A 22,039-nucleotide genomic window follows, 5' to 3' on the forward strand; every position below is an offset into this window, starting at 1 on the left:
TATAAACCAGTTACTCTGTTCATTGCATGGCTTGAAACTGACCACAGGGGCCAAAAGTAATGAAAGCAACTTTTGAAAATGGACATACACAATATGCTTGTAATGTGGCATATCTTTTGCGAGTTTTCTTTTAGTTGGAATTCTAATAGTGTTTTCAGTGCATTGGTGATTTGGTCCTGGCAGTGTATTAGCCCAATGTGGTAGAACTTTGATCTTCATAGAGGTGCTTATCTTTTTTTCTCCTCGTGTATTGAGCAGGCAGGCTCGACCTTCTTCCCTGTACTCCTCCTTCTTTTGAGGAAGCCACCACCGCCTCCATAGCGACTACACTCTCATCAACCTCACTTTCTATTCCAGAGCGCTCTCCTTCTGAGAGCTCGGAGCAGCCGAGATACAGGTAAGATCTCACTCTTCCAGATCCTTTTAGGGAAGAAAACAAGAATGCATGGAAATGTTAGTAATGGGTTTGAATTAATGCTTCTCAGGCACAGCCTTGAAGGAATTCATTGTTGCTAAAGTACAGGATGAGCCCACTGAGATTAATCTGTTATTTTGTGATTTTTGTAGGAGACGCACCTATTCCTCTGGACATGTCAGGTATGACAGATACACTTTATTCTTTCTTAGGTTGTATCCTGGTGGAGGTAGTGGGCGAGGGTGGAGAGACACGTGAACTCTCCACCATGGTATATAGAATCTAGCAGGGGTGTAGCAGGCAGGGTGGCTTTAATATGCTGACCTTTTATTACATCTGGAGTTCTGGGTTTGAAACTCAGGTCAGGTAAAATATAGTGTGTTAAAACAGATCTTAGGTTTGCATTGTTCATTTGTTTTGGCATCACAGGTCTCATGAGGAGATTCGGATCGAGGATGGACTTCAACAAATCACAGTGGAGCTGGAGACAAAATGCGAGGCTGAGCCCAGTATTTCTAAGGATGAGCAAGGGTATGCTTCCTTTAGATAGATCTGTGGCAGTCATCAATTGTAGCAGTGCTGCTAAAGGAATTCTCCATGGATAGCATGGATCTTGAGTCACGTCATGGTGATGGAGTTGAATAGCTGGATTTCTAGCATAGACATATCTAGAAGGGATTTCTGTGCTTGTGCTGGTATTCTCACCTACTGAACCCTTACTGAACATACTGTTATTTGTCAGTTTTATTGTTTCTTCGGTAGCAACAAGACCTTGTTCTGGACTCCTCAAGAAAACAAAGGAATCCAATATAGGCAATGCTTATAAAGCAGGCAAAATGAGCCATGGCAGGTGTAGTGAGGAAAATAAATTGTTTCTGCATTCCGATGAACATGTGAAGCTCATTCTTACATTGGATTGCAAGAGCCCTCCAGTGCTACTTGGATAGAACTAAATCATTGAATATACCAACCTGGCTTTTTGTTCCTAAGCGGCATCAATACCTAGTAACAAAAATATTAGCCAACTAGATAGCTGGTAGTATATTCTTTTGTTATTGCAATATGGACAGCTAACAAAGTGCTGATACTCGAAGAGTCAGAGGCACACACAAGCAGATGCAGAGAGCAAAGTAGCCACCTGGTCCACCGTTCACACCTTTGAAAAATGCTGCTGTCTGGACTATTCATCAAATACAGATTCAGTATTTGGTGTTCAATTCTATTCTAAATGGTTCAGCTTTCCACTGCCACCAACATTGTGGGTTGCAGACCAACAAACTAGCTAAAATAGGAACACTATTTTCTGCAACCATCAGCTTGAGAGTCATTATTTATGTGGCTCAAAGGTCTACACTGCCCATGGAGAAAAATGAGTTGCATATCTATAACAGGTATTCTCTTTGGACAGATGAATCTTTCAGCCACACAGACTTGCCCTCCCAGCTCGCATTTGAAACAAGCTAGATGATGAACTGACAAGTTATGGTAAGTATAGTAAGGGCATAGTAGGCAGGAATACCCGCGCATGTGCAGAAATATGTTCTAGAGATTTCTGTGCTAGTAATCCAGCTGGTCAGCTCTGTCACAGTGACATCACCACTTGTTTAGCTAAAAGATCCATCTGTCCACAGAGAACTGTTACGCAACTCTGTTTTGTCCTTCCTTTTTACTTTCCTCTAGTTGCTGGCTGTGATTCAGTCACAAGAGAATCCACAGTCCTGGAGCATTTCGTAAGGTGTAAAAGTCCTTCTATGACCACAGCTACCTTGACATTTTCCAACACCCCTACATGTATATGGAGTGTTCGGTTTGTGCACCTTGTTGATTTCCAGAAATAGCCATCTTCTTCCATAGACTTACTGAAGGATGGGGTTGCTTTCCCACTATAAACTGTACATGTGTGTGCTAGATACTCCTCTGTATATTCTAAAACCTCTATTATTTTTAACATCACCCAATTTCATTTGATTGCTTTCTAGGGAAGCTTTGTTAAGCTGCACCATAACGTCGCCTGTCCTAGTTGTGCAGGAGACAGAAACAGCCAGCCAGGTCTCTGAAGAGGAGGAGGATGTGCCAGTCACAGACATTTACTTTGTAAGCACTCAATGGATTTTTCTTTTCTTTTAGCTCATGATTGTGGCTTTATTAGGTCAGCAGGCTCTCAAGCCCTATCAATTCCACTTCCTTGCAGGCGGTCATATGAGAATTGCTGAGGAGGAGATAGTGTGTAAGCCAGGGCCCTTCTTTCAGGTCTTGCAGTGTCACCCGCAGAACACTGTAAAATGAGTCTAATGATTTTCAGAGATTTATAGTTACAAAGTACTAGTGAAGGTGACAACTTGCCTGTGGAATTTTGGCATTGCACAGGTTACTCCCTGTGCCTCACCAGGACCCTTGATATTTGGTTTTCTGTGTGGCACCTATATTGGCTTTTTTTTCTTTTTTTTTTTACCTTTTTGTTAGTGTTGTTCTAAAAGAACCAAACCAATCATGCAGCTCAGTGTTTATTGTAGATAAGAACAAAAGGAGTCTTGTTTTTAACAAGAAAAAAATAAGTAGAACCCCCCCCCCCCCCCCCCCCCCCCTAAAGCTGTAGAGACGTTTTTCAGCATTTATTGATTACTGCACCACCGTTCTGATCACTACATAGTTACAGATGTAATAATGGCATATGTTGATGTTTGATTTTCGGGGTCTGGATGGACAGAGTCTGGGCAAAAAGATTTCTTGGCGTGCTCGTCCCTGTGATGAGAGGGAAGATTTTGGTAAAGGACGTGCATTCAAAATGAAGCTCATGTCCTCTTATTGAACACGCAGGGTAATTCTATAAAGGGAAAATACATGTGTATATTATACGCAAGATCACACAAAATGCTTGTACCTAGATTGCTTAAAAAAAAAGGCACATAAATTATAGTATTCTATAATTTACATATGTAATCGTGTTGTTCCCTGCCCATGTATATACTGAGGTTCAAACTACATACTATCACTTTTAGGCACTGTTTTATAGAATAGTGGGTAGCCTGAATATTTGGTGGTTTGTCTGTATGTTCACACATACATACATTTATGCCAGTATTCTAGTCATTTACATGCATTTCTGGTGCCTAAATGTTGGTGCCCTATTTAATTACCTCCATTGTGTCAGCTGAGATAACCGAGGCACAGGGATATTTAATTATACAAGCCCACCAAAAGGAGCGGAAATGGCGGAGGAGTAGAAGAGAAAATGGAACAGGATCAGTGCAGTAAACAAGTAGACCTTTACTGAAAATGACCCGACACAGCCATGTTTCGGCTAATGCCTTTGTTGGGGATCTTATCAGAACATAGATAAAAATATATATATGAGCAGCATGACTTGATAAACAAACATAAATTTTTATGCATCTTTTGCTTACTCATTATTTTATGTTTATTTACATAACATATCCACACTTGTCTGTGTGCAGCAGTTCCTGTGCTAAGCCCTAAAGTGGGCTTAAAATACTAAAAAAAGGCTTACCATGGGATGCGCTAAAGCGTCTTGCAGTAATATTTCCTTTACTATACACTAACTGTCCAGTATTTTATTTTTGGAGTGGGTGTGTCAGGGCAGAAAACGGGCATGGAAGCGCTATTCAGGTAGCACGCTCATATTAGTGGATGCTAACTGAATAATACAGGGTTGATAGAGGAGCCCTTAGCTCCTTAAAAGTAGAAAGCAGTAAGTGTTCCCACTTTAATTATTTTCATTTGCCACATGCTAATGACAACATTAGTGCATGTCCTGAAAATAATAAAGTAGAAAAATCCCTTTATTAGGGATTTGCTCAGAAATAAACTTTAGCGCATTTAAAAGTCACACATTAGGACACGCTAAGCCCATTTCCTAGTGCATCTTAGTAAAAGGGCCCCTTTATCCCTTGTATGTTTGTAATTTTATTCACCTTCTTTTAAATATTTGTTGCTTTGATACATATGTTTTGCGTGTTCAACCATGTACATATTAAATCACTTTATTTTATGTGATTTTTATTTAATTTTGTGTAATTATTATACATGCATTAAGATTTTTTAATTCTATGTTTTAATAAGATCCCTCTGACAAGGTATTAGCTGAAATACGACCATGTCAGAGATTGTTTTCAATAAAGCTCTGCTTGTTTATTCAATCCTGTTCCATTTTATCATATTCCCCTTGGTTGTCTCTGCATCTTTTGGTTGGTTCTGCTTTTGCAGAGTTTGTTTTTTCTTTCTTTTTCCTTTCTTTTTCTTTTTTTTTGGCCCATCTAATTCAGTAGTACCCAAACCTGTCCATGGGGGAACCCCTGCCAATCAGGTTTTCAGGATATCTACAGTGAATATTCATGGTTAGATTTGCATGCACTGTCTTCAGTACATGCAGATCTAAGTCATGAATATTCATTGTGGATATCCTGAAAATCTAACTGGCTGGGGTTCCCCCATGGACAGGTTTGGAAACCACTGATCTAATTATACAAGCCCTTCATTGCTTTATGTTGAAGTCTTTTTTTTAATTGAAGATCAGAGAAAACAACAAACAACTATACAACGAAATGATAAATTCAATGTTAATTCACAGTTCCTGACAACATAGAACACATTGCACTGTATTTCGATTAGCATCAGTGCCAACTGTACATTATCTTAGATTACCAAATCATATACTACCATATATACTCAACTATGTCGAGGGCCAATGGACAGAGGATCTTGCAGTCACACAAGTGGTGATATCATGGTCACAGAATCGATGTGGCCGTTCAGAGCTCAGAAAACTCTAAAACTCTTTTGTGTACATGAGTGGGTATTCCCGTTCTAATGTATGTACTGCACATTCCATCTAGCATTGGTTCTTATTTTTGCACAGTAGTGGCATGACCTGTCAGTTATTCTTTCACCATTGCCTCGGTTCATCACATTGAATTTGATATAGCTGACATCTTTTTCAAAATTATAGATATAAAGCCAGGTTTTAAGCACTGTGAATGCAGTAACCAGAAGATGTCATCAGATGTTTGGGCCAAGAACATGATGTTCAGAAATGTTTGGACTGTAAAAAAAAAAAATGCTGACAAGCCCTTGAAACTAAGGATTTAACTCCAGTTTTCACAGCAGCCTTCTGCTAGCACTACTACCAACCCTTAGAGAAGAACGAGTTTGAAGACTTCTAAGCGGGTGATAGGTTCTCAGGCTAACCTTAATCCCGCCTCTGTTACCAGACCACCTACCTGGCACACAGAGCAGCCTACCTCACGCTCCACTGCATCAAAGCATGGAGTCCAGGCTAGGCACACTGAATCTCGCTGTGCCTCCGTTAATTGCTTGTCGCCGAGGCCATCAATGTCTGCATCCCATTGTGTGCATTATGATGCAGAAGCTCCGCCTACCAATGACACTGGGCCTGAGTTATAGAGGCATTCCCTGACACCAAAGAGGCAGTGTTGGGATTCTCCTTTGTGGAGTGTGTCACCTCAAAGCTAGCACTGGATTTCGATGTCGCGAGCAGGGCAACAGCCTTCTGCACCGGCATCATCTAGACTAGGGGACACTCAAGGAAGTTGCATGGTGTACTAGCTGCATTTGATTGCTATTCTTATAAAAAAAAGCTCAGGCTAAGTTAGAAGAAGAAAAGGAATCATTATTTCTCACTAGCAACAGCACAAGAAATATTGTTGACTCTTGGCATTAGTAGTTTTACAGAACAGAGTCTAACAATAGAAAAGAAGAGAAAGAAAGGAAGGAAGAATGAATGAATGAAAAAGATTCTTAGCTGTAAAGAGTTCTTACAAGGGGCGGAGAAGGACACCTCCCCTGGAAATAGGCTGTGGCAAGGATATGAAACTTCTCTTGCCATCCGGACTATTTCAGAGTCTCTTTAGATGAGCAGTTACTTATATACCCTTCTCATCACAAAGGACTAGGACTAAGGGGCACGCGATGAAACTACAGTGTAGTAAATTTAAAACAAATCGGAGAAACTTTTTCTTCACCCAACGCATAATTAAACTCTGGAATTCATTGCCGGAGAACGTGGTGAAGGCGGTTAGCTTAGCAGAGTTTAAAAAGGGGTTAGACGGTTTCCTAAAGGACAAGTCCATAAACCACTACTAAATGGACTTGGGAAAAATCCCAATTCCAGGAATAACATGTATAGAATGTTTGTACGCTTGGGAAGCTCGCCAGGTGCCCTTGCCTGGATTGGCCGCTGTTGTGGACAGGATGCTGGGCTCGATGGACCCTTGGTCTTTTCCCAGTGTGGCATTACTTATGTGCTTATGTATATCACCCATCACAACTGACAGCATGGACAGTTTAATAGAAACCTATACCCAAAAACGAGATCTCACAAATAACAAGCAAGATTGTTACACCCCACAAATACTTTAAATGGAGGAAAAGGATCTCGGAGACCCACACAAACATATTTAATGCATTTAATTGTTTGTGATTTACTGCTCCAGTTCTCATTCATCAATCCTAAAAAAACTTCTGATGTTTTGTAGTGTGGTGCTCAGTGTCATATATCAATATTCTATTAATATGTTCCACTTCGAAATGAAAAAATTCTTTATCACATTATGAACAATTCAAAGAACAGCCAAAAAATGCCTGCACTTAGCGTCACATCACCCAATGAGACCCGTTTCACTAGCAACCCAGCTTCATCAGGGTCAATTGTGCGGGCTGAAACAATTTTCCACTCTATCTGCAGTTGAAAACATATAATTGACTGTCTTTAATACACACTAAATCATATTTAAGCTCTCTGCAGCTATAATTCAGCAATTTCTGCAACAACAGAAGAGTAATGAACCATTCTCGCCTCAAATTCAGCAAGAATCTTCTTCCCGGGAAGAATATTACCATTCCTTTCTCCCCTCATCAAGGAAGCAAATATGGTCCATCTCAACATCAGAATCGATGGAGGTTGAGGCTATTTCTGACTGTACTACTACTACTACTAATCATTTCTATAGTGCTGCTAGATGTACGCAGCGCTGTACACATTATATGCAGGTACTTTCTCTGCCCCTAGTAGACTCTCACTGTACCTGGGGCAGTGGAGGGTTAATTGACTTGCTCAGGGTCACAAGAAGCTGAAACGAGAATCAAGCCCAGGTCGCCAGGATCAAAGCCCACTGCGCTAATCATTAGGCTACTCCTCCCTGTCACCAAGATCAGACCAGGGACGCCGAGAGACAGAGCTGGGCCTGGGGCAGGACCACCCCGCTACCTTACTTCCTGCGTCTGCGCCTCCCCTCAGTCTGTCACTCTTCTGCTCCTGTGTGCTGGGACCCAGGTTATGGCGTTAGTGCAATCACTCGGATCCCGAAACAGGAGCAGGAGAGAGAGACAGACCAAGGGAGCAGAAACTTCTAGGACCAGGCCCTTGGAGGCCAAGCCTGGAGAATCTTGTCCCGTTCCCCGCTCCCCCCCCCCCCCCCCCCCGACGGCCTGGATCAGACTGCTACTCGTTCTCCTGCTCCTACCCCTGATGAGCAGTCGGGCAGAGGAACACCAGGACTTTCGTCAGATCCATGCCCACCAGCACCTATAAAAAAAGCCACTCACCCAGAAGACAATAATTATCGTAAGTTTCTTCTGAAAATAAGGCTTTGGAAATTCCCCTCTCCAATTGGTTCAAAACTCTGCTGCCCGTCTCGTCTTCCGCCAGGGTCGCTTTACTCATACTACTCCTCTCCTCAAGTCGCTTCACTGGCTCCCTATCCGTTTTCGCATCCCGTTCAAACTTCTTCTACTAACCTATAAGTGTACTCACTCTGCTGCTCCCCAATATCTCTCCACACTCGTCCTTCCCTACACCCCTTCCTGTGCACTCCGCTCCATGGATAAATCCTTCTTATCTGTTCCCTTCTCCACTACTGCCAACTCCAGACTTTGCGCCTTCTGTCTCGCTGCACCCTACGCCTGGAATAAACTTCCTGAGCCCCTATGTCTTGCCCCATCCTTGGCCACCTTTAAATCTAGACTGAAAGCCCACCTCTTTAACATTGCTTTTGACTCATAACCACTTGTAACCACTCGCCTCCACCTACCCTCCTCTCCTCCTTCCTGTACACATTAATTGATTTGATTTGATTTGCTTACTTTATTTTTTTTCTATTAGATTGTAAGCTCTTTGAGCAGGGACTGTCTTTCTTCTATGTTTGTGCAGTGCTGCGTATGCCTTGTAGCGCTATAGAAATGCTAAATAGTAGTAGTAGTAGAAATTCCTTCCTGTTGAAAACCAGATCCTAGGGCTTATTGCCTTAATGTACTTTGCTATCTACCGTATGTGTATCAAAAGAAATAATTGCCCTTCCAGTTCATGAAGTCTTTCTAGAGCACCATAAGACAATTTGGTCTACTCCATACACATCATGACCTACCAAGAAAAGCTAGGAGACTAAATGCAAAGGACAGGAATTAATAACAGCAGTTCTCCCATCAATCTATTGTAGTCATCCCAGTAATGAGGAGGTGCAAAAGCTCTCGTGAACTTTCAAATTTTCCTCCCACCAAAGACCAGATGTTACTGGACATCATGGGTAAGCGTTTGTTCCAGAATCAATGCTGAATGCATGCATAATGGTGCACTTATCGCACTATACACAGGATCTTTATAAAGTCATGGATGGGTTGTTGCATTCCACGATTGACACTGTCTCTATATCTACACAATCTACATTTGCTCCACTGATGGCAGATCTTGAAGATTGCTCCAAAAGTATAATCTGTGTATAACATGATGTCTGTGACATGGCCATCTGGTTGGCTGCAGCTGCTAAATTGACATGTAAATTGGCATGGCTTAAGGCCTCTGCATTTGAGAGATGTCAACGATAAAGCTGCAGACGCGTCATGTCTAGGAGATGCACTGTGGCGACAAGGTTAAAGAAATTATTGATTTCATTAAAGATGATTGTACCACATTAGATACATGAGAGGAGTATAATATGGAACAGTACAAATGTTCTACAAGAGATCATACTATAACTCCAACAAAAAGAAATGTGCGCTAAGGAAATAGTACCCTTACAGTAAGTCTTATTCTTCAGCACTCTAATCACCAGCAGAGGCAAAACAATCAGTGCACCTCTAGAGACAAAAAAAAAAAACTAGGATTCAAGATGGCGTCCAAGCAGGACGTGTGACATAGACGCTTCTGAAAACTCTTTCACTTTAAGCCTTATCTTCGTTGAATTAATGCCGAAAAGGAAAGGAAAGCCAAGGGGACTACCCCTCCCGAAGCCGATTCCTCCCTTACCTGGACAGCAGTCTATGGATACATTTCTGGTTTCAACTCCAAATGCGGACGTTTCTGCTAGTGGGGAAAGGAAGAGCCCTGCTCAGGAGAGCGAATTATCGCTCAGTCCACTGGGACCTTTGACCCCGACGCCGCGAGCACCTGGAACTGCAGCACTGAAACCCGATAGCGAGGTGGTTTCGAAGGAGTGGTGCGCTCTGGAGGTAGCAGCAACGCCCGATGTGAACTAGGGGCTGGCGCAGGGAACCCAGAGATTACCAGGAACAGCAACTGGGGAAACCAGTGTGGAACCGCCGATAGCAGCTGAGCAGGAAGCTATTTCCTGCGTTCTAGCGATCCAACCTCTGGTGAAACCCGAAGAAGTATCTCTGGAGTCGATTTGGATGGCGTTAGAATCTCTTCACAAGGTCTGTATTTCATTTGTTACTGTCTCCTTGAATAATGCTTCACAGATAAACTCTTTGAAAAACCAGACTGAGGGGTTAAAGATAAGGCAAGCAGACTTGGAAGTACAAATTGGAAAAGTATCCCAACAACAAGCTCAAATTTCAGGAGACCGTATACTAATCCACAGGAAACTGGAAAATATGGAAAATCAATCAAGGAACCTGAATTTAAGGTTATTAAACTTTCCAAAATCCAAATTTGTTGCCCCCAAGGATATGTTTGCCAAATATTTAAAAGAGGTATATAAATATCCTGAACAATCATTTCCCCCACTGCAGAAAATGTATTACTTGGAAACAAAAGCTCCCCTGCTACAAGATATTCCTAAACAGGCTACTTTACATGAATCATTGGATCTAACAAACCTTCTTGAACAGTCTATAGACAACACAGAGACTAAAGCAACCTTAATTGTAACGTTTATCTTTTTACAAGATAAAGAATCTTTGATGAGACTTTATTTTAAAAATGTTCATCCATTTTTTAAAGGAAGCAAAGTCTCAGTGTTTCCAGATATTGCCCGTTGGACCCAACAGAGGCGGAAGAAATTCCTTGATATGAAACAGGAATCTGTTAGCATAGGGGCTGTTTTCCAATTACTTTTCCTTTGTAAATGTATTTTGATATTCAAGGAGAAGAAATATATATTTTTTGAACCCGAACAATTGAGATCATTCCTTGATATGAAGAGAAACTAGACTTTAATTCAAATATGAGTCCCGTAAATGTATTAAAGGGAACCACTGCTTGATTTTTGTTATATATTATTTCTTATTATACCAACTTCCTTTGGTTATAACTGTCTTGAATTCACTTTTCTAGAGGACTATAAACCCAATTTAGAAAAGTTTTTCCATGTAGTATATTTCCTTAATTTCTATGTATCTAAAATGGGTGTATCTATTCAAAGAATGTATCTTTGTATTAACTTTAAAATGATAAGTAAAGAATTTTAAAAAATAATAAAATCCCAAAAGCCAGCACCACCTCAATCGGCTAAACTGAGCACAAGTTTTTGACTATGTACCCAGTCCCAAAATCCCGATGGGGGGCCATTTACAGTCATCTCATCATACCTGTACTTCAGGTGTGTGGGTGTTAAGCATTAACAAGTATGACTACCATCTCAATTTTCTGGAAAAGCCACTATTCACAAAATTTAGTTGCAGCAAGTTACCTCTTGCTCAGACTTATCAATTATAGGAGGAGGTTCAGCAGCCAGAGTAATAGAAGTGGTACCATCACACCAGCACAACATGGGATACTTCCTCATCCCAAAAAAGAAAGGAGGTCTGTGTCCTATCCTAGACCTCAGAGCGTTGAACAAGTATTTAAGTACATCAAAAAGGAGAAATTCAAGATGAATTCCTCACACACAATTCTACCGCTGCTAGACAGACAGTTGGTTGACTTCTCTGGATTTGAAGGATGCGTATATGCACTTCTCGATACATCAAGGAGATACTTGCGTTTCACATTGGGAGGAAATCATCATCAATATCAAGTGCTGCTGTTTTGGCCTTGCGTCAGCAGCAAGGGTTTTCACTTGAGAGGAAATGTTGACACAAAAAGGTTTGGGAACTACTGCTGTAGCGGGTACCTTAAGCTGCCAACTGCAGCCACATGAATGGTCTTTGAAGACAAGACCACAGTTACTCAAAACCTGTTTAGCAAGTGGTGAACTCCAGAGATAGATCTATTTACATCCCCACTGAACAAGTGGCACAGATTTATTTATTTATTTATTTATTTATTGCACTTGTATCCCACATTTTCCCACCTATTTGCAGGCTCAATATGGCTTACAATACCTGTAATGGCAACGCCATTCCAGGTTACAGAAATACATTTGGTGTTAAAAAGATGACGAGTAGTAAACTTAACATATCGATCTGATCAGACAGTTGAAGATTTAAAAAAAAAGACATTCATTAATCAGGGACACGTAGTGCTGTGTTGTAGTTATGGATTTTCGTGGTAAGCTTTTGTGAAGAGAGAGGTTTTCAACGATTTGCGGAAGTTGGTTATTTCATTGATTGTTCTTAGGTGTTTTGGAAGTGCATTCTACAATTGCGTGCTCATGTAGGAAAAGCTGGACACGTGTGTCAGTTCCCCTTTGCAGCTGGGGAAGTGCAGATGAAGATAGGTACGAGCAGATCTTTTGGCATTTCTGGATGGGAGGTCCACTAGGCGTCTCCGTAAATGATTTTATGGACTAACATGCAGATTTTGAAAGTTATACGTTCTTTAAGAGGGAGTGTAATTACTTTCTTAGGGGTTTTGCACTTTCATATTTTGTTTTTCCAAATATGAGTCTAGCTGCAGTGTTTTGGGCTGTTTGAAGCTTCTTGATAAGCTGTTCTTTACATCCAACGTAGAGTGCATTGCAGTAGTCCAAGTGACTTAGTACCATCGATTGTACCAGGTTTCGAAAAATGGCTCTTGGGAAGAAATTTTTTTACTCTTTTGAGTTTCTACATGGAGTGGAACATTTTCTTGGTTGTATTCTTCAAGTGGTTTTCAAGAGTGACATGTCGATCTATGGTAACTCCTAGAATTTTCAACGAGTTAGAAACAGGGAGGGAAAAGTTTGATGTGGTTATGGTGGGGAAGCTGTTTGTGTTATGTTGTGAGGTAAGTATAAGGCATTGTGTTTTTTCTGCGTTGAGCTTCAGCTGAAATGCATCCGCCCAGGAGTTCATGGTGTGGAAGCTTTGGTTGATCTCGTTAGTGACTTCCTTTAGATCGTGTTTGAACGGGATGTAGATTGTAACATCATCTGCATATATGTATGGGTTGAAGTTCTGATTATCTTGCAGCTTGGCTAGAGGAGTCATCATTAGGTTAAAGATTTTACTCCAGGTATCCAGCTCCAAACAGAGAAACAGAGGGTGACTTTCAAATTTCATGGTAGAACCACTTGCTGTACATGTACCCTCCCATTCCAGTCTGTCAAAGATACTACAAAAAACACAAGCAAACAAAGCCTGCTTAATTCTCATTGCTCCTTATTGGTACAGGCAACCATGGTTTCCTTTTCTTAACAAAGTGACTTCTCAACTACCGATTTTTCTTCCCCAGCATGTCGATCTAATCACTCAACAGTAGGATCCGTTATGGCCTGGCTGATTCAACCAACCGAGGCAAAGTGGATGGCTTCTCCCAAGGTGTTCTAACAGTACTAATGACCTCAAGAAAGGACTCGACAAAGAAGTCTTATACTTCTAAGTGGAGGAATTTTCAGCACTGGTGCAATCCAAGACACTTGGACTCCTGCTTTTGTTTGTTGCTTTTGGATTTCCTCCATCTGTCACATTGAGGATTATCCTACACTTCCATAAAAGTTGATGTAGCGATATCGTCTGTTTTTCATAACTATATTTGTAATACCCCCATCATCCGTCACCCAGTCATGCAACGTTTTTTACGAGGATTGCTTAATATCCACCCTCTGGTACGACCTTCAAGCCTGACAAGGGATCGTAATCTGGTTTTGGAAACTTTGATGAGCTCTGCTTTTGAGTCCCTATTTGACAACTCATCCAGAATTTTTGCCTACAGTTTTGTCAGAGTTTCACCTTAATCAAGTAATTACATTGCTTAGTTTCTAACCACCTCCACATAGCAATGAGCAGGAGAAACGTTTCCACACATTAGACTGCATCAGAGTCTGAATTATTTGCAAAGAACTGCATCACCACACAGACCTTCTCAGTTGTTTATTTCCTTCCAGTCAGATACTGGTCAGCATCTTGTAACGAAAAGGGCACTCTCAGCGTGGATTGCAGACTGTATACAGTTTTGTTACACTACATCCACAAATGCATTGACTTCTGATATTCCAAGAGTAACAGCACACTCATGCAAAGTGATGCACTTAGGGAGTAGAAATCCAAGAGAGGAGTATGTGTTAGGCGGTGAGAGTCTGCTAGGTACGGATGGGGAGAGAGATCTTGGGGTGATAGTATCTGAGGATCTGAAAGCGATGAAACAGTGTGACAAGGCGGTGGCCGTAGCTAGAAGGTTACTAGGCTGTATAGAGAGAGGTGTGACCAGCAGAAGAAAAGAGGTGTTGATGCCCCTGTACAAGTCGTTGGTGAGGCCCCACCTGGAGTATTGTGTTCAGTTTTGGAGGCCGTATCTTGCTAAGGATGTAAAAAGAATTGAAGCGGTGCAAAGAAAAGCTACGAGGATGGTATAGGATTTGCGTTACAAGACGTATGAGGAGAGACTTGCGGACCTGAACATGTATACCCTGGAGGAAAGGAGAAACAGGGGTGATATGATACAGACGTTCAAATATTTGAAAGGTATTAATCCGCAAACAAACCTTTTCCAGAGATGGGAAGATGGTGGAACGAGAGGGCATGAAATAAGATTGAAGGGGGGCAGACTCAAGAAGAATGTCAGGAAGTATTTTTTCACAGAGAGGGTGGTGAATACTTGGAATGCCCTCCCGCGGGAGATGGTGGAGATGAAAACGGTAACGGAATTCAAACATGTGTGGGATAAACATAAAGGAATCCTGTGCAGAAGGAATGGATCCTCAGGAGCTTAGCCTAGAATGGGTGGCAGAGCTGGTGGTTGGGAGGCGGGGCTAGTGCTGGGCAGACTTATACGGTCTGTGCCGGGGCTGATGGTTGGGCGGCGGGGATAGTGCTGGGCAGACTTATACGGTCTGTGCCAGAGCCGGTGGTGGGAGGCAGGGATAGTGCTGGGCAGACTTATACGGTCTGTGCCAGAGCTGGTGGTGGGAGGCGGGACTGGTAGTTGGGAGGCAAGGATAGTGCTGGGCAGACTTATACGGTCTGTGCCAGAGCTGGTGGTTTGGAGGCGGGGTTGGTGGTTGGGAGGCGGGGATAGGGCTGGACAGACTTATACGGTCTGTGCACTGAAGAGGACAGTACAAATAAAAAAGTAGCACATATGAATTTATCTTCTTGGGCAGACTGGATGGATCGTGCAGGTCTTTTTCTGCCGTCATCTATTATGTTTACTATTATGTTCTGTAGTGGCAACTAGAGCGCATTTACAGAGAGCCTCACCACAAGACATTTTGTAAAGCTGTAACCTGGTCTACAACACACATGTTCACAAAACATCACTGCCTAGACCAGGCTTCTTCCATGGATTCTTCTTTTGGACAACGGTCCTTCCCTCTGGAATTTGAGGCTTCCCTTCTCCTCCTCCACCTCAGGGAGCAGGTAGCAGTCATATAGAAAAATGTTTTAATGTATATTCATCTGCTACTTTTAGCTTTGAAAACACCACATGTAGCTGCAAGATCCTCTGTCCATGGAGAAAGTAGAGTTGCTTACCTGTAATGGTGGTTCTCCATGGATTAGAGGATCTTCCAATCACACAAACCCACCCACCCTCCCTCCCAGAGTTGAAGTTAGCTTCTGGATTAACTGATTCTAGATGGAATGTATAGTAGCTACGTTAGTGTGGGAATACCCGTTCATGCGCAGAAAACTCTTCTAGAGTTTTCCGAACTTTGAACTGCTGGGTCAGTTGCATGACCATGATGTCACCACTTGTGTGGCTGGAAGATCTGTCCACGGAGAACCACCATTACAGGTAAACAACTCAACTTTTCCACATGGTCTCAGCTAAACTTCCTCTTTGAAAAAAATATTTGAACCATCAGCCAATCAAATGATGCTTAGCTGTATCCAGGACTCCTGTAATAGTCATGCAGATTTCCTGTAGGCATTCCCTCCTCTCTGTGTACATACTCAGCACAAACTTGCAACCAGCCAGAACATTTACAGTTTTTAAACTATTACTACTACTGGTGTTTATTTTTATCACTCCCCAGTCTTGCTTGCACATGTCCTCCAAACTTCTCTTTAATTTGAATACTGTACAAGCTCACACTTAAGAGTTCTTCCCACACCAGGGACATATATAGCACTGGCTCTATCCTGTAAAACAAGTTCAGCAGAGCCAGAGTCTGTGTACTTCCATGAAGCTAACAATAGCAAGAGTGCTATGGCACTGATGAGAAAGACTCATAAGATGACTCTGGTTTATTGATGGGATTTTGAAGTTAAAATCAGTATATATGGTAATACAACATTTCAACTGCTTTAATACCCCCTTCCCTCCCTTAAGCTGCCCAACTTTAGAGTCCAACAAGGCTATGAGCTACTTTACAGTACTACGGGAAGCTCAAAATTCTACTGTGTGCTATAGGTGTGAGTATTGTCCAAAATGGTTCCCAAATCCTCTGAAATAGTTCACCTCTCCCAGAAGTCATACCTTGAGGCATATTTTCAAAGCACTTAGCCTTCCAAAGTTCCATAGGTTTCTATGGAACTTTGGAAGGCTAAGTGCTTTGAAAATATGCCTACTTGTATCCCAATTTGCTCCATGGTAAACAAAGAAATAATTTGGGATCTCCCCAACAATATTGTGGGAGCTCCTGCTCTAATCTTTGTAATCATTATAGTCTTTTTCAATAATCTTACATGGCCCAAAAATCCCTTCAGTGCTTTTGGAATCAGAAACACAATCTCATAATCAACAAAGAGCAAATTTGGTTTAACAGTGATCCTCTTTGTCCAGCGTATTGAGACAAAGCTCAAACGTTGTTGCCAAAAACCTGTTACTCTAGGGCAGTTCTAAAACATGTGACCCAAAGTAGCGTTTAGTGTCTGACATTTTGGGCAATGATCCGTCAGTTGTTATTTCGCTTGCATGCTCTCTTTGGTAACACACTTGGCCTCATCACAAATTTATATCATATTTCCCACAAGTTCCTTTATTGCTTTATAAGAAAGAAAACTAATGTCTGAACAGAATAACCAGAGCTCTTAAAAAAAAGAAATAGAACCCAGATGAGATCCCTGCAATAAGTCCTGCATTTTGAGCTGCATAGGAGAAAATAACCTGAGGTTTATGGGTTACATTCTGCCCCTTTCCACCAAGTTCAGGAACATTGCTGCTCATAGGGGTTGGAGAGGGCAGCTTTTCAATGTTTTTCTTAAAGCATACAGTTTTGACTTCTGAAGATTTTGCCATTATCTCTTTTGCTGCTTTTTCTTTGCATCTTATTAAATTAGTTCTAGAAAGAATACTCTTGCCACATTCTGCCACATTCATATTAATTGTAGATGGGACAAGACATGGTATTTAGTATCCCCCCCCCCCCCCCCCCCCCCCCCCGTGTTGAAAATTTTAGAGGGTCATTATCCAACTAATTTGACATTACTAATAACTTTGTTGGGTAACTTTAATGATCAACGAACTTGTACGTATCTTATGCTACAATTTCCCTCCTTTAGAGTTGTTTAATTGAAAAGTTTTTATGAGAAGGGTTTTATATTTTTCAAATAGCAAAACTTTGGAATATTTTGCCAGTAGAAGTTAGGTCATATTCTTCTTATATAGAATGGGCTATAACTACTCATCATCATCATCATAGTGATGGGCATACTGCTGCTTTTGCCTCAGCCCTGGTCTGCTAGGATAAATCATAGTGGGTTTAACTTCCCTAATGTTCAAGAGATGGAAGGACAAATCTGCAGTATTATCGTTTAAAAGCAAGAGATACTACAGTACAAAATCACCCTTTCTTAGCATCTATACCAGACCATTCCAGAACCTGTGGGTTATGTCCATCAATCAGCAGATAGACAGAGAAACAAAGTAGTTCTATATGATTCTTCCCCTAAGGGTACAGTGCAGTCTTAGAATGCTCAGTATTCTCTGTCTCTCGTGGATGGAACAGATGGACTATACAGTAGAGCAGAGGAATTTCTCATTTGAGGGTTATGCTCCATTTAAAATATACAATAAGACAGAAGAGGTAAAAGTGATCTTTGAGCTGGTTTTGTTCCTCCTGCTCCTGGGTCATCTGAAGAGCTTACACCAGTTGAGCAGGGGGTGACTTTAATTAGTTTTCAGCTCTAAATTTATGTATTTTTGGATAAACATTTGGTTGTTTTTTTTAAATGAAAGTTGAGGGGATAAGTCAGGAGGAGGGAGGGAACTACGTGGAGATACTGTTTATTTGCAGCCTTGGTCACGAGAAAAAACCCCCAAAACAATAACAAAAAAAGACAAGTGGTAGAACAGCTCTACCTGGAAAGTTGCTGCTTCTAAGCCCGAGGTTATAGATTCAAGTTAGTTTCAGCATCCCCTTATAAAAGAGAGAATTTGGAGATGCTTGGAGGAGTCCAGGTCCCTTCCTTCCTTGGTGGGGATCCTTTGTGGTTGAGGTACCAGGAAGCTTATAAATATAAAGCAGCCTTGTCTTCAGTCTGGGCAGCACTGCAAGGAACAGCACCTGAAATGCAGCATTTTTATGCACGGAGGTGCCAAGACACTTGCTGGCAGAGTTGCCATAATTTGAGAGATCTGATAAGCCAGAGGATCAGGAAAACTTCTTTGTTCTTACTCTGGTTCCTTACACTAATTTTTTTTCTACCAATCTATTGGTTTTTGGAGGCACGTTGCAAGGGCAGCTTCCATTTTTATCTCCGCGCCCCCCCCCCCCCCAAATAAAAACTAGGCGCAATCCCTCTGTCTTCCCCTGCTCTCAAGACATCTCTTGAGAGTGCACATATTGGTTTGCTTAACTTTTGCTCGCTACGTTCTAAGTTGTCTTTAGTCCATGATTTTATTATTACGAACTCTCTTGATATCTTTTGTCTCACTGAAACATGGGTCAAAAAAAAAAGGTGAAGTGTTATCTTTATGACTGCCTTCCCAATGGTTTTGATGTCCTTTCTTTATCTAGGCCCTTTAGACTTGGGGGGGGTGGATGGCTTAGCAATTATTTTTTTCTTCTAAACTACAGGTTGTTGAACTCTCCCTTGTTTTCCTGTTCTGAAGTTTTAGCCGTTGGAATATGCGGTCCTTCCCTCCTGGTCCTCCTCTTCTTTTGTCCCCCCTTACCCAAGCATAGTGGGTTTTGTGTTACCAAACTCTCACTGATGCCACTACTTGTTTTCCTAACATGATTATCTTGGGCAATTTCAATACTCATATTGACACTCCTGAATGACCCCATTCTAAGAACTTTGTCCCTGTTGACTGATCTTAGTCTTTCCCAGTGGGTCCCCACTCATCAAGCTGGACATACCTCTACCTTGTCCTCTCCCCTCAGGACTCTTGTTTTGCTTTGTTTTCCTTTTCTTTTAACCAGATTCCTTAGTCTGACCACTTTGCTATTTTCTTTTCACTGTCTCTGGTCATTTGCTGTGCCACCTGCTTAGAAATAGACCAGACAACTGTCCCAAATTAAGCCCCTCAATCTTTCCTCTTCCTCCTCCTCTTTCCCTCCTGATTTTGCTGTTAAATCATTAGATGACCAAGCAAAGTGCTTATACTCTGGTTTTAATGGAGCAATCTGGTTTAGTGCACCAGAAAGAATATTTTCCTCTTCTTCATCTTGCCAAAGTAAACCCTGATTTCATAGTGGGCTGCAATTGCTAAAATGGCATCTTTGCAAAGCAGAGCAAGTCTGGAGAAAATCTAGATTGGAGATCAACTTGATTCCTAAAAATTGCTACTTTAAACTTTCATTTATGGAAAGCCAAGAGCATCATTTCTCAAATCGTCTCAAAAAAGGCTCCAAATTTAATTAAGGAAATTTACTACATTTTTCATACTTTTAACTGCTCCTTCAACCAGTGCCCATTCCAAACTGGCCTCTCCTGCTGAGACCCACTCACAGTTCTTTGCTTCACAAATATTGAATCTTCTCCACCCCTTATTCCCCCGTAGCTCGATTGCATTGGCCCCTCAGCTTCAGGTTTCCTGTTCACCTTACCCCCTCCCCCTCTTGAATTTGTCACTCCTGGCATGCCGTGTTCTTCCTACTTGTCTTTCCATCTGTAGACAACCTTTTCCCTCTCTAAAATTATTCTGTCAATGACGAATACTTTCTACTCTTGATCCCTCTCCTCCCAGTGGTTAAAAATACCAGAGTTGTATCTCCTGCCCAAAATTCTTTTGCTTATAAATCATAGTTTAGCTTCTGGTCAGGTTCCTACCCTTAAAAAATTATCCTTTGATCCTCTAGTCCCAGGGTATTATCGCCCTGTATCCAATTCACATTTTCTCTCTAATGTCCTTGAAAAAATTGTCTATTTGCAGGTCTCTCCCTACATGGAGAAGTCCTTTTATCCTTCACCCAAAATAATCAGGCATTAAGGCCCATTACAGTACAGTGTTAGCAGTATTACTTAGTGAAATCCACTCCCATCTTGACAAACACCAAATTGTTCTCGCTATCTCACTTGACCTTTCTGCAGCTTTTGACATGGTTAACATTCCATTTTGCTTCTCTTGGTTTGTCTGGTACTGTCCTCGCCTGGTTTTTATCCTTAGCGAATCGTTCCTACCAGGTTATTACCTCTTCCTTTTCATCTGCCCTATATCCACTGGACTGTGGGGTTCCTCAAGGGTCTATCCTTTCTCCTCTTCTGTTCAATCTCTTTCTCAGCCCTCTGGCAACTCTCATTTAAACCACTGGTGTTTATTTTCACTTTGATGTAGATGATATCCTTTTACTTTTTCCCACAAATCCATTTGCCCCTTCTATTGGTCCTCTTCAAGACTGCCTCTCTCATCTCAAAGTGGCTCAGTGAACACAGTTTAGTTTTCAATAGAGAAAAAAATGGTCACCTGCTGGTTTACCGGCGTCTGTCCACCGTTACCTTTAAATTTCTTTGGAAGCACTCTCACACCAGTTGATTCTTTCCACTATCTAGAAATCACCCTTAACTCACAGCTCACCTTTTCTCCTCAGATTTCTTCCCTATGGAAAGCTGGATTCTATATTCTTCGTCAGCTCCATTCTGTTAGAAGGTATTTCGATCAAGACATCTTCCACTCCCCCATCCTCTCCTTATTCATCACTAGAATGGATTATTGTAGCATAGCCTATTTAGGTTGTTCTTGGTCTAATCTCAAGAAACTACAATCCCTCCAGAACAATACCATTAAAGTGTTGTGTCACGCCCGGAAATACGATCACGTTTCACCTCTGTTATCAAGTATCACTGGCTCCCAGTTGACAAACGACTAAGTTTAAAAACTCTCACACTTTCCTTTAAAGCCCTCAGACTGATCCTTCCTCTCTGTTTATCTTGTCTTACCATCTCTTACACCCTGGCATGTCTCCTCTGTTCCATTAATGACCACAGTTTGTCTTCCTGGCCCTAGGTCTGCTCAGCTTGAGTCTACTAGACTTTTTTGCAGCCCCTTTCTTTGGAACTCTATGCCTCTCTCTATTCATACTGAACATTCTTTCAAAAAATTTTAAATTTGCCTTAAAAGCCTGGTTGTTTACCAAACCTTCAACACTACGTAAGATCGTTCTTCTCTTTCACCGTTGTCTCCTACAACCTACCCTCCAAGATTTACTGCCCTTCTCCTTTTTCTTTTCCCATCCCCTATCTCTCCTGTGCATTTGTATGGACTTAGAATGTGTTGTTTTTGCTTTCTTATCCAATTCTCGTTCTTGTTTTTAGATTGTGAATCTGCCTTGATCTACTAGTTAGCTAATGACAATATAACAAAACCTAATAAACTGTAAACTGTTTTTACTGCTAATATTGTGCCCAGTCTGCTAATTGCTGCAGACTACAGAATAGTTTCATCACCCAGTTATTACGCTGCATGCCAAACATAGAAAGTTACCCCTGTGTGATAACTCGGAATGACTGGAGCTTGTATGCCATGCTAAAAGTCACAAAGAGCCATCCTCTCAACATATAAGTGTGAGAGCAGAAGAAACTTGCATCTGAATAGCACAGCACCGATCTACCCTGCACCGTTGGGCTTTTTCTGCTAGAGTGATGTGAAATTTGAAAGGTTGTTATGAATAGAATAAACCATGTATTAGTGTAGTACATTATCACTGTGAACACTGTTTCACTCAGTGT

The 22,039-nt window shown here is 41.5% G+C and overlaps 1 protein-coding gene across 1 annotated transcript in view; it reads left to right on the forward strand.

Moving 5' to 3' along the window:
- PIP5K1C (phosphatidylinositol-4-phosphate 5-kinase type 1 gamma) overlaps window positions 1-22,039 on the forward strand; it is a gene marked incomplete at its 5' end in the record, with an annotated part of 125,677 nt that overhangs the window by 82,029 nt on the left and 21,609 nt on the right. Inside the window, 4 exons of the mRNA XM_030217986.1 lie at window positions 259-397; window positions 568-597; window positions 845-946; window positions 2,395-2,509. Of these exons, the coding sequence (XP_030073846.1) occupies window positions 259-397; window positions 568-597; window positions 845-946; window positions 2,395-2,509 (386 nt within the window). The remainder of the gene's footprint in view (window positions 1-258; window positions 398-567; window positions 598-844; window positions 947-2,394; window positions 2,510-22,039) is intronic.

The sequence above is a fragment of the Microcaecilia unicolor genome, chromosome 11 (genome assembly GCF_901765095.1).
Source record: "Microcaecilia unicolor chromosome 11, aMicUni1.1, whole genome shotgun sequence".
Lineage (NCBI taxonomy): Eukaryota > Metazoa > Chordata > Amphibia > Gymnophiona > Siphonopidae > Microcaecilia > Microcaecilia unicolor.